Below are 12,577 nucleotides of genomic sequence, written 5' to 3'. Positions count from 1 at the left end.
CAGCAGCCCATTGAGCAGGTTTGGCCTCTAATTGATTACAACTCCCTCTGAATCACTACCCCAAGGAGAATGAAGGTCCTGGCTTTTTTTTTGTGTGTGTGTGGTACGCGGGCCTCTCACTGTTGCGGAGCACAGGCTCCGGACGTGCAGGCTCAGCGGCCATGGCTCACGGGCCCAGCCGCTCCGCGGCATGTGGGATCTTCCCGGACCGGGGCGCGAACCCGTGTCCCCTGCATCAGCAGGCAGACTCTCAACCACTGTGCCACCAGGGAAGCCCAAGTTCCTAGTTTTTTGATTCTTCCTTCTATCCCTCATTCAGTTTGCTTGTTAGGATTAAGTTAACCAAGCAAAGAAAGTTGGGCAGGAAGGAATTGAACCAATTAGTTCAACCACCTCCTTTTCAGGGAGACAACTAAGTTCCAGGAGAGTGATTTACTGAAGTTCATGTATATAAATCTGTGCTGTCTCATCATCCAAGACTCTACAGTAGTTATCAAGTAAATGGCACACCTGACAGCTGACGAAAATTTCCGGACTGGGTTTAAGTGTGAGGAAGAAGAGGGCCTGGCAATTAAGCAAAACTCTGAAGGCACATACCTTGGATCCCAGTCCTGTCTCTATTTATTAGCTGTGCTCTCTTGGGCAAGTTACTTCTCTGTGACTCAGTTTCTTTGGTTGAGGGTGGTGGCAGTACCACCCTCATGTGGTTGGTGTGGGGATTAAATGATTTATTACACTTTTAACGCAGCAATTAAAGCATGCGGCTGAACTCTCATTAACCATTAGTTATTTCTACCAAAAATTTCACACGCTTAACTCCTTGGATTTTGAGCTCTCCTGATGCTCTCCTCCAGCATTCCTCCTCGTCTGAAATCTTCTCCACAAAGTCGACGCTTCCATTTTCAAGGAACTCAAATGGCTCATTTTCACGGAGTTTCGACAAATAGATGTGACATACACATAACACACACACCACCATACACCGAAGGTACGTGGAAACAGCACAATGGAAGAGCCTGGGGGAGCTGGCGACTCAGGGGTGACGAGTTGCTGAGAAAGAGCCTTCGTTCTGAGGAAGACGGCAGAGGCCGGGCAGTTGAGGACACACACACACGCACACACGCCGCAGGCACAGGTGAGAACTGCCTCCCTCCCTGGGGCGGGGCGCCATCGCGGCGTCGAACTGGACCGGTCGCAGCCCGCCAGGCCCAGGTGGGCTTGAGAGTGACCAAAAGGCACACACAACCGGAACTGGACTCAAGTTTGCGCTTTTCCATAGCAATCCTGAAGACAAAGGGACTTCTTATCTAGGTCACTTTTTTGGTTTGTTGCCCTCCTCCTCCCGGCCCCCAGCTTTGTTCCCAATTTCCCCCAGCGTTGGCTCGACGGCGCCCCGCACGTCGCCCGTTCGTCTGGCAGCCAACCCGTTCCCCTTTGTCGTCCACCGCTCCTCCTAGAGACGGGTGGGCTGGCCGCCGACTTCGGGCAGGGAGGAGGAATAAGGGGATGAGGAGGCGGAGATCTCCCCGCTGCCACCGAAGAGCGATACCCGCGACCCGCCCGCCCACTGTGGCCAGACAGCCCCTCGTCCCCCGGGCCTGGGCCTGGGATGGGGGCGGGGCGCGGCCGGCGCCCTCTGATTGGCTGCGGGCGTCGGGGCGCCGCTCCGCGATTGGGCCGCGGGGCTGTCTGGTGCGAGGGCGCGCGAGGTGGGGAGGGGGCTGTTGGAAGCTGCTGGAAGTCAGGGGGCGGGGCGGGCGCGGGCGGTCGGGGGCGCGGGCGGGGACGCGGAGACGCGGGGGCGCGGCGGGGGCGTGGGGGCGCGGAAGGAGGGCCGAGCGGGTCACCGCCCCCGGCCCCTCCCCGGCCCCGCCCCGCGCGCTCCGACCGCGGGCGGCCAGGGGGCAGGCGCGCCGGTCGCTTCCCCGTCCTCGGCGTCGCCCGGCTCAGTCGCGGGCGAGCGGCGCGGGCGGCCGGAGCGCCAGGCAGGCCATGGCCACTACCAGCACCACGGGCTCCACCCTGCTGCAGCCCCTCAGCAACGCCGTGCAGCTGCCCATCGACCAGGTACCCGAGGCTGCCCCGCTGGCACCGCGCCCTCGCCGCCCCCTCCGCGGCCGTGTGCCATCCGCGCGGAAGCCGGGACCCGGGACCCGGGGCGCGGGCTGGGGCGGGGGCGAAGGGAGGAGGCGACCCGCTTGTTATTGTCCGCCCGCTGCCTGGCGCCCACTGTCCCCCCGCCCGCAGCTGCCCACCCAGCCCCCACCCCGCTCGGGCAGCCTGGGGGGGCTCCGGGCACCGACGTGCGCGCGTGCATGCTTGGCCCTGCTCCCTGCCACAGCAGCGCCCGACCCGGGGCGTGCGTGCACCGCGTAGTCGGCGATCGGAGTCCCGAAGCCGCTTCCAGCGCGTGTGGGCACGGGTGTAGACAGTGCGTGGAAAGGCTGTGCTTTGGGGGAGCCGAGGTGTCTGTGCCCTGCGCGCGTGGCACCCGATACTCCACGGGGAAAGGATGGACGTGCCTAGGTGGAGGGTGCGCTGGACACGACGTGTGTGGCGTGGAGGAGGCCAGCTCAGGGGTCAGCGACTGGCTCTTTGGGACAGTTTGCGTGGAAGTGCGGCGTATGCAAGAGAGAGAGGCAACAGTTTGGGGCAAGGCAGGCAGGGGTTAGGAAGAAAAGGCAAACTGAGTTAATGATCCCAGGGTGTTTAGCGGAGAAAGTGGCAACCTTGTAGATGGAAACGCCTCCGCCCCGCCCCCTCCCCCCCAAAAAAGCATTTGACACAGTATAGGGAAGAGTGACATTTAAGTCCTCACTTTGAGTTTGCATGAAGGGCCTAAGGGTTACTGAGATATAAACAGGATTGTGTGGGAAAAGCAGCGCCATTTTTATTCAGAAAAGAAAGTTTGGGAGTATTTGTCAGAGTGACATTTAGGGTAGTTGGTGGTGCAGAGATCATTGCTTTAGCCCCAGGCTAGAGGTAGTTCACTGAAAATTTTGCTGAAAATTATTTCAGGTGGACTTGATGTAGAAGTGTTTGCACTTTCCAAGGGATCCGGGTTCACTGCCCGCCCGAATGTGTTGCTGTCATTGATGTCATCAGGGATTTCATTTATAATACTGGATTCCTCTGTGTCCAGACTCCGTTTCATAGCAGCAAGATGGGAAACGACCCCTGTGTCTAACGTTATGACACTAAGTGCTTTGCGCTTCAGTGTTTTAAAAAGTAAAATAGAAGTATGTTCAATGAGTATAAAAAAATTCTACCTCTGTTCAGATCTGAATTCCTTACTTATAGTTCAGTAATAGCTGTTGGTTCTTAGTAAACACCTATCCCCCATACATCTTGAACTACAGTTATAATGTGAATCTTGCTAATAGATTCAAGTGCCACTAGTGAAGTTAACCGCATACTATAAGAAAGTAGTCTTCTCTGTTTATTAATAAACTGATCAGAACTTACGGTTTTTCGTCTTCTCAGCCCTGTGGAGAATTCTCACTTTTCTGAAGTGAAGCACAGTGTATGGCCTTTTAGTGTATTACAACCCTCCTTGCCTTAAGTAGGTTGCTGCCAGGGTATCAGCAAATGCAGGGTAGGTATCTGTTTAAAAATTGTTTTGCCAATGACAGCAAGAGAGATAGGCCTATAGCTTTTCACTTATTTTAGGGAACAGGATTATGCTCTCTTTCTCCCTCTTCCTCTCTGTTTCATTTTCTCTCTCCCTATCACGATGAAATATTTTCTCTACTGTGCTCATGCCTTCTAATTTATATAATGCCTGTGACTTTAAAAGTGATTTAATATAATAAACTCATTTAAAAATCTCAGCAATCCGGAGCAAGTTCTTTTTAGTGCTGACATAAGCAGGAGAATCAGGGAAGGGGACAGGACTTAAAATTTTGACTTTCCTCCTTTATTATCTACAGGTTTTGATTTGGTACCTTGGACACCTTTGTTCTCTTGAGACCATTCTGAATTTGCATAGCCACTTGTATTTTGGGTTGTTTTCTCTTAGCAAGTCTTAAGAATATTGGATTAATACCACACCAGCCTTAACTTTTTATGGTAATAATAAACTTTCTCCGAAGCACCGAAGAATCGACTTTTTTGCCGATAAGGCACTTGGAATAACTGAAAACTCATTTAGTAAAATTGGATGAATAAGTAGTCACTGAGCCATTATTTTGAAGTTGAGCAAAATAGAAAATAATTTTGGTAACATGTAAATAACTGGGTCCCAGTTGAGAGAAAGCCTAAGAATTAGTTGTAATCAAATAGTGTGATTCAACAGGAAAAAGACAAATCAGGAGATGAAAAGTGTAAAAATATAACTTTTTAGTGTGTTAACTTGGTATACGCTAATTAACAGTGTTTTGAAAATTTAGGAAATTACAAAAGCAGTTATTTGATGTCAGAGGAAGAGAAGGACCTTAGAGCCAGAAAACAGTTAAACTTTTTTACTAGAGTGAGTGTGGAATTTATGAAATGATAGAAAGTACTGGTATGTATGGAGTAGAAGAATGCAGGTTGCAGGGTCAGGTAGGAGAGAAAGGAGGAAGTATGTTGCAGTAAAGACCAGGCAAGCAACAGGGACAAAAGATCTTGCCTGCCTTAGGCTCCTGGATTCTCTCATCTTTTCTAAGAATTCCAGAGTGACCTTGAGGTAACCGTAGTATTTGTTCAGTAGGTCTTACATGTAAATAAAAATATAAAATCTGGTATTGAGTGAGGTTCGATGATGCTTTAAGATGGGAAATATTTAGCATCTGATGTTTCCCCTTTCTAGGCCTTGCATTCCAGGCGACTTTATTTCTAGGGCGGTTAGTTATCGTTAAAGGAATACCTGTGGGGATTTGGGCTGAAGGAGAGACAACGGCCAAACGTGCTGTTGAGAGGACATCAGATGTCATTGAACAGAATCGTATTCTTTATTAGTTGGCTATGTGGTGAATTTTTTAAAAACCCCAACATGAATACCAAACAAGGCAGAATAATTGTGTCCAGATCAACCAATTTTCTTAAGAGGTTTTTGTGTTTTTGTTTTTTAACCTGAACGTATATGTTCTATGGCATTTGACTTCCCTCACTTCTGAGTTTTCAGACTGAGGGGCTCTCTAGCCCTCGTCCTCCTCCCTCTCTTTACCCTTCCTTTCCTTTCCTTTTAAGCCATGTTTCTTTCCTTATTTCCCTTGATACTGTAATTACTATGAAATTGGAGTAAGATTCCCTGGTGACGTGATGTCCAGGATGGCATACTTGGCCGACAGCCAGTGAGGAATGAGACTGACCTCATGGAACAGTCCTGTTTGGGGACAGGGTCCTTGTTTTAGAGATGACGTGCTGAACTTTTTGGGGTGGGGAGAGGGGGCAAGAGGGAGACTCGAGATATTCGGAAAGGTTTGGAGGAGGAGGAGGAGGAGGAGGAGGAGGACCAGCCGTTGTAAGCAATCCTGCCAGGTCAGGTAATAATCATCACGGGTCCCATCTTACAGTTTTCAGATCTCTTTCACATGCGTCATATTATTTTCCTGCGTCCTCACAACACCTTATGAAGTCAGATAAAATTCAAGTCCTGAAGTGTTTTAGCTTCAGGTACGTATGTACATATGGTATTAAGCAGTTGAGTAAAAGGTCCATTTTGATTTCTATTCTGAACACGGGGCAAATCATTTTGACAGATCCGTGTTTTATTTTTTTTATTTTTATTTTTTTGCGGTACGCGGGCCTCTCACTGCTGTGGCCTCTCCCGTTGCGGAGCACAGGCTCTGGACGCGCAGGCCCAGCGGCCACGGCTCACGGGCCCAGCCGCTCCGCAGCACGAACCCGTGTCCCCTGCATCGGCAGGCGGACTCCCAACCACTGCGCCACCAGGGAAGCCCAGATCCGTGTTTTAGGTGCAGGTTGCCAGTGTATTTTTGGAGGGCAGGGTGGAGAGGAAGAGCTTTCCCAACACTGAAGTGCTGGTGGTGATGGTTGGAGTGGGGAAAGCCATGTGTGTACAGAGGGAGAATCCTTGTTTCCTTCTTTTTGGTCATTTCGTCGATTGACGGGTCGCTGTATATTCTCCCCCGCCCCATGCCATGTAAACAACCAATGAAGTGAAATAATATATTAGGGAAAAGAATAGTTTAGAACATTAACTGCTTTAATCCTCTTACAATTCTGTGCTGTGATGAACCCCGTTTTATAGATGAAGAAATAAATGACGTTCTCAGTTTTGAGCCTTTTGAGGATGATGACTTTAGGAGAAGAAGGTGAATGGCAACCAAACAAGAAAATCAAAGGCCCATTTTATCTTCAAGTTGCCATTTGAACGCTTTAGGTTTTGGACATAAATATTTAACTCATTTGTCGCACCTGTCTACTTTTACAGCCGTTATGAGTCTCAGCCTTCATCCTGAGAGCCCTGCCATACTGAGGCAATCTGCCGTGGAAGATTCCTTTTCATCAGGAAGGCATATGGGCCTGAGAATCTTGAATCTGTATTTTGGGCCCTGTCAGTTAACTAATTTTAGAAATGTCACTTTACATAAATGAGTTTCCCCCTGTGTAAAATGTGTGTTGCACTTAGTTTTAAAATTCCATGATTCTGTGTTTGTTTCATCAAGCTGCCTCAAATTCTTTTTGGACTGAGTTGGAGGGAATATAAATATGAACTCAGGGGAGGAAAATGGACTAATAAATTTTGAAGTTGAAACCGCCTCTGTGGTTAATCTGAGGCAGTGAGGCAAAGGACCGCGTGCCCTAAATTGTAGTCCATGTCGGTTTCCCTGTGTCTGTTTCCCTTCATCGGTAGGCAGTAGTCATGCCGTGGTGATGACTGGCTTGGAACCAGATTCTGCCAGCCTTGTGCTCGTTGGCAAATTACTGTTTATTTCTTTAAGGCCCAGTTTCCTCACCTATAAAATAAAGATAATAAATAGTAGCTATTTGTAGATTATTGTGGAGATTAAAATACATAATCTATGTAGAGTACCTGGCTCCTGGTATACATCTGCTGCACGTTCCTTTCTTCTTTACAAATTATGAGATATTTGGAACTTGTCTTCTATTTTTCTTTGGGAAGTTAACATCTGTTCACGTATATTCCATTTTAAATCTCTAGGACTTCCTTTTTAGGAAGGGAGATATCAGGCTCAGGTTCAGTCCTGTTCCCCACACAGTGATTAAACTAGGATTAAAATCTCATTTTGAATTTGGAGTCAAAAGTGGTTTTTCTGCTTCCTCACTGTTCAAGAGTTCTTTGTCCCCTGCTTTAAAAATGCTTCCTGTGTTATTACTGCCTCGATAGGTACAAATAACCCTAGTCTCTGTTTACTGTGGCCCCTCAGGGCTGACTTTCCAGGGAAGTAATCAAAACAGCTCACACACAGCTTTGGCCTGCAGTCGATTTAACAGGTGGGAGTCTACGATGATAGAACTTGGCAAGACTTCTTTAAAATAAAACAAGCTGTAAACGGGGCCCCCAGCAGAGTGATCATTTAATGATTTTACGAATGACATGGGTCCTGCTTTGGTAAATGTGTAGGGTTTGGAAAAGGGGAGGGATAGCTGATGTGTGGAAAGATAGAATTCGGATTCAGGAGATCTGAATAGGCGGCAAGGATGTGCCCTCCTCCTTTGCTTATCAGAATCCTCACTGTTCCTCCAAGCCCGCATCCAGTGCACCCTGCATATGAATCTTTTCCTGAATCCCATCTGATGTGACTGCTGTTGTATTTGAACCACAGTAGCATTTTGGACTTGGCACTGTTCTGGCATTTATACTCTGCTTAATGTTGTATGTATCTGGCAGGGTTCTGGTAGGAGACAGATTGAACTAGGTAACCAAGGAGACTTTAAGAACCATTTACTAAGATATGGGCAGGTTTAGGGAAATCAGCAAGGAATCGGGTGGTCTCCCAGGACCAGCTCCTCTAGGCCTGGAGGGGCCACAGGAAGGAAGGGTAGAGCCCTAAGGGGATCAGAACCCCACGAGGGCAGCTGTAGGGGCTCCCGCCAGGAGCAGCTGTGGCCCCCAGCGAGGGACCCATCCAGCCCGCGGTGGCCTTGAGGGAGGGGGTGAGGGATGATGAATACCCCACTCCCTCCCATCCTCTCTTTCCTGCTGGTGCCTCCTTCAGAGGGCAAGTTGATACTTTGGGGGCCCAGAGTAAAGTGGAGAGTGGGTCTGGAGGGCGTGGAAATCCTGTGCAGGACACTGTGATTACTGATATGTCCTTTACAGTGTTACTCATCTCTCTCCGTGATGAATACAAATAAAAAACCTTTTGTCAGGCCCTTAAGGCACATCCTTATTCTGTCTCTTTCTTCTCAGTCACACGTTTGAAAGAACAGTTGAATCTTGCTAATCTCTGCTCACTCTTACAACCATTATAATCAGGCTTCTGCCTGCAACACTAATAACCACATCCAGCGCAGACTGTGTAATACTGATTAGTTACTTCTTGCTTAAACCTCTTCCCAGCTTCCCTGCTGCCCTTTGCAGTGCTTTTCCAAGTATGGCTGTGAGACCACTTGTATCAAAAATCATGTGGGATTGTTGTTATATATTCCCAGGCTCTACCCAGAGCTACCCAGTGAGGGCCAGGGAACCTACATTTTTAAGCAGGCTCACTCTTACCCACCTTCTCCTACCATCAGAGGTAGAGAGCTACCTGGCCACATTTTTTTAAGGTTCTTCACATTACTAAAAGGTTATCAAAGTGTGATGCATTTTTTAAATATTTGCATTTAACCGATTAACTTGTAATCTCCAAAAGGTCACGCAGTGTAATTGTGCTGTTGACAATATAGTCACAATATACGGGAAGAATAAAATTCGTAAGGGCACACTAGGCAGTGTGGCCCCCAGTTTTCAGTTGAATGATGTCCATGTCCCCTTCCAGTCCTGTCATTGTATCTCTAGTGACTGCCTGTGTAACCTCATGTGTAGAAAATGTCAGAAGTCTAACTTTGGGGTCCTTCTGGGCTGAGAGGCCTGCCCTGTGAGAGGCCCTGCCCCACCCATTCTCAGGCCTGCTTTACCTCTGGGAACCCCTGGCCCACAGGAGAGGCCTAGAACCTCCCGAATATGGCTGCCAGCTCCTTTCTGTTATTCGGGCCCTGCCCCTACTTTGGCCACCCCTCACACACCCACTCTCTCTCCCCGGAGGAGCAGGAAATTGCCAGAAGCCCCCATGCACGTGGCAGTGGCTGGGCTGGAAGTGCAGTCCTGGTCTGCTGCCCGAGGGACCTGCAGAACCAGTTAAGTTCCTTTTCTTATCTTTTAACTCCATGCCTTTGATCAAACGATTTCCTCTGCCTGGAATCCCCTCCACACTCCTTTGGGTCAGCAAACCCATCTTCTGCAACACTCCGCTAAAGCTTACGCCTCCTGGATGAAGCTTTTAAAGATCCGCCCCATCCCTTCCAGGGGCGCGTCACTCCCCATGGGGCCACTTGTGCGCGTCTAATGCGGGCACAAGCGGTAGGTAAGTATATGCTGCTGCCTGAGGCTGTGGGCATCCCCGGCGGAGCCCCTTCGAGGAGCTGTTCCTCGAACCTCTGCCGAGGTTCTGCAGGGAGGCTGGCGCTGCAGAAGCAGCTCGAAGAGAAGACAGACAGATAGCCGTCCTGCTCAACCTCTGCCCTTGGCTCTGGGCTCCCCCAGCCTCTCCTGTGTCTTCCAAGCAAAAGCCCAGCATCGCCTCGGTCTGGCTTTTTCAGGAGGGGGGTTAGGGGCACATGCTGGGGGTCTTTGCCCCTTTCCACAGCTGCCTGTCAAGGGTGTGCATCCTCCTCGCTCTCGGAGGTGGTGGTCCGAGAGCCCCCGCTGACTGGCGGTGATTTGGCCGCCCTTGCCCTTGTCAGTCGGGGCCTCGGGGGAGTTGCCTCGGCTTTCCCTGCTCCGATGGCACCTGCGGCACTTCATTTCTTTTGCTTACGTCGCGCGCCTCCCTGCCAGCGTGTAAACCCCGCAGGCACAGGGCCTCGCTCGCAGGTTTGCCTCGCTCGCACTCAGGACCGCCGCGGGCACAGAGCGCGTCTGGAGTGGGCGGCTCGCGCGGGGGGAGCACAGACCGGCTAAAGTTCGCTCGTCACTGATGAGCGGGGCGGTCCAGGCGCTGACTGCGCTCTCCTAAGTGGCAGGTTCCCGTTGAGGGCCCCTCCCACACGGCTGAGGTTGGCATCAGGGGCCCTGCCGGCAGAGGGCCGAGCACGCAGAGCTCAGGCCGTGCTGGGTGTTGCAGCTGCCGAGCTGCTTTTCCAGGGCTTGTGGAGGACACTGTGTGTACGTCCCTCGGGGGCATCCGGGTGCGCAGTGCCCGTTTGCCGTGATGCATTTTGCAGGCATTGGAGTGTCGGGCGTGTGCCGGACAGCGTGCTGGCCGTGCGGGATGCAGAGGAGAAGGTGGCTGCTGCAGTGGTTAAACCACTTTAAGCAGTGGTTCTCACACTTTTCAAGGCAGCAGCTACCAGAGGAGTTGGCCGGGCGGCCAGGCAGAGGCTCCCGGCCGGGGTGGTACCCGTGCCCAGCTTCTGAGCAGCCCTGCGCCAGGGGCTCTCAGGGATCCTTTTCCCGGGTACACGTCACTTTTCCAGCGTCTTTCGTTGACACCCACACCCTCCCCGGCTGGAAGGCTGGTCGTGGGGTCATGACGGCAGTGGCGTCCCCTCCCTGGATGGGGTGCTGCCTTGTCTCTGCAGCTCCTTGGGCTCCCCAGCTGGCCGAGCTCCGCAGATCGGGGTCGGGTCACTGTGACTCGGTCCCTCCGTGTGGGCACTGCTGTGCTTCCTCCTAGCTGCACAGCCGCGAGAGTTACGGGGGGCCTCTGATGTGAGTGTTCACGTAAAGGGCTGCACAGGACATCTCCGTGGGTTAGAAGGAAGCTGTGCAAACCTTTCTGGCTGACTTTTATTTTCCTCAGGAGGGTTACTTAAAAGCATTGAAGAATTTTGGAGGAATCTGACTGATGATTCAAACGGAAATGAAGATAACTGTGAGAGGTACCAGTATCCCCAGCTAGACGATTATACTGTCATTACACTGTTGGGTGATAAGGGGTGACTGGAAACAGAAGCTCTATCAGCATTGTTATCAAGCTATTGAGAAAAAAAGCCTTCAGAGTGCAGAGCTGTCTTTCTCCAGAAAGAACAAAGGGCTGTCCTTACAGCCCTGTGGGCGGGGCCCTGCAAGAGGGCTCCTTGCCCATATTACCCCTCCACCCCCTTGTCCCCCATCCGGCCAGTCCGGGGAAGCCTGGCTTTTGGCCGGCAGCAGGTGTAATCAGGGGATCCTCCCCGGGCGGCCTGTGTCCTTGTGGAGTGAGGAAGCCAGGGGCAGCCCAGTTGCCAACTAGATGGACCTCCCTCTTCCGTGAACTTCTGGGCCTCTGACCAGCTTGCCTTGCTCCTGTCTCGGCATCGGACAGAGATGCCACATACTTTCTGTTTTAATCCATAATCCCATAGAAACTTTTTTAGCTTTTAGAGGTTTTCTGTGCCAAACTAGATATCTGTAGAAAGTCAGAGTTGTAGTCAATATATACTTTTAGACATATTTAAGTTACTCGGTTACATGTTATTTTAAAATAAATAGCTCCCAGCTTATACAAACAAAAAATTCTGAATCCTTTCAGTTTCTTTTCGAAGGTAGATTATAGGTAAAACTAAGCATATGAAAGACATTCAGGTGATCCTTACCTTGTTGAAACTGGAGAGAGAGGCTCTGCCTTTTGCAAAACCACTAGTTTCAAAACCGCTCCTCCTCTGGGTGCACAATAAATAGTGATTGAGTTGAATGTATCTAATTTAACAACATCAACTTTCAAAGATAAATGTAAACACTTGCAGTGAAGTTCTCGAAGTTAACTGTATAGAAGGAGACTTGCCTGAGACCAGGATTAAATTTTAAGAATAAACCGTGGGAGTTTCTGTTTACTGTAAGGTGTTGTTACTTGATGAGGTCATGGCTTAGGTGAAGTAGCTAATGCCAACATAAATTCCAAATTCACATGTCTAGAGGTTGCCGGGCAAGGAACATGAATGGATATGAATGTAGATGCAGCCATTTTTTGAGATATAGACAGCATGACCATATGGAAATCCCATGCCCAGGCTAAAAGGAAAGCCACCCCCCCCCCACATTTGCTGATGGTTACCAAAGCTGATTTTTCAAAGGAAGCTAGAATTCTGGATTTTTTGGTGAAAATTTGTGATTTTTAAAATTTTGGCTGAAGTTTTCTTAAGTCTTCTGTTTTTTGAGCCCAAACAACATAGCTAGGCCAGATTTAGCTTATTGGCCATCAGGAAGTAGGTAGCAGTTTCTGTTATAGTTGGTGGTGGTCGATCCAATCTGAAGAACACTGTGCTCTTCTGAGATGTCAGAGGAACCTTGACAGACCCAATTATAACCATAGCAGGGCAGTCAGGGCTGCAGAAGGCTTGGGAACCATGTCACGGGATTGTTGAAGATGTAATTCTTGTATTTCATCACTTAGTAATTTCGTCCTTAAACTGGCCAGCAGGATTTCAGGTTAAATTTTGTCTGACTAGTTCTAGTCATTTGGAGAGGGTCACTCCTTAGAAATAA

At 49.9% G+C, this 12,577-nt stretch overlaps 1 protein-coding gene across 2 annotated transcripts in view; it reads left to right on the top strand.

Annotated features, from left to right (window-relative positions):
- Positions 1-1,938: 1,938 nt before the first annotated feature.
- MBOAT2 (membrane bound glycerophospholipid O-acyltransferase 2) overlaps positions 1,939-12,577 on the top strand; it is a 107,288-nt gene continuing 96,649 nt past the window's right edge. For both annotated transcript variants that reach the window (XM_082642519.1, XM_082642518.1), the window contains exon 1: positions 1,939-2,067. In XM_082642519.1, coding sequence (XP_082498645.1) covers positions 1,993-2,067 — 75 coding nt within the window. In that variant the 5' untranslated portion in view covers positions 1,939-1,992. The remainder of the gene's footprint in view (positions 2,068-12,577) is intronic.

This window comes from Mesoplodon mirus, assembly GCF_964341445.2.
Source record: "Mesoplodon mirus genome assembly, chromosome: 14".
NCBI lineage: Eukaryota > Metazoa > Chordata > Mammalia > Artiodactyla > Ziphiidae > Mesoplodon > Mesoplodon mirus.
This window is presented reverse-complemented; position numbering and strand designations above follow the sequence as displayed.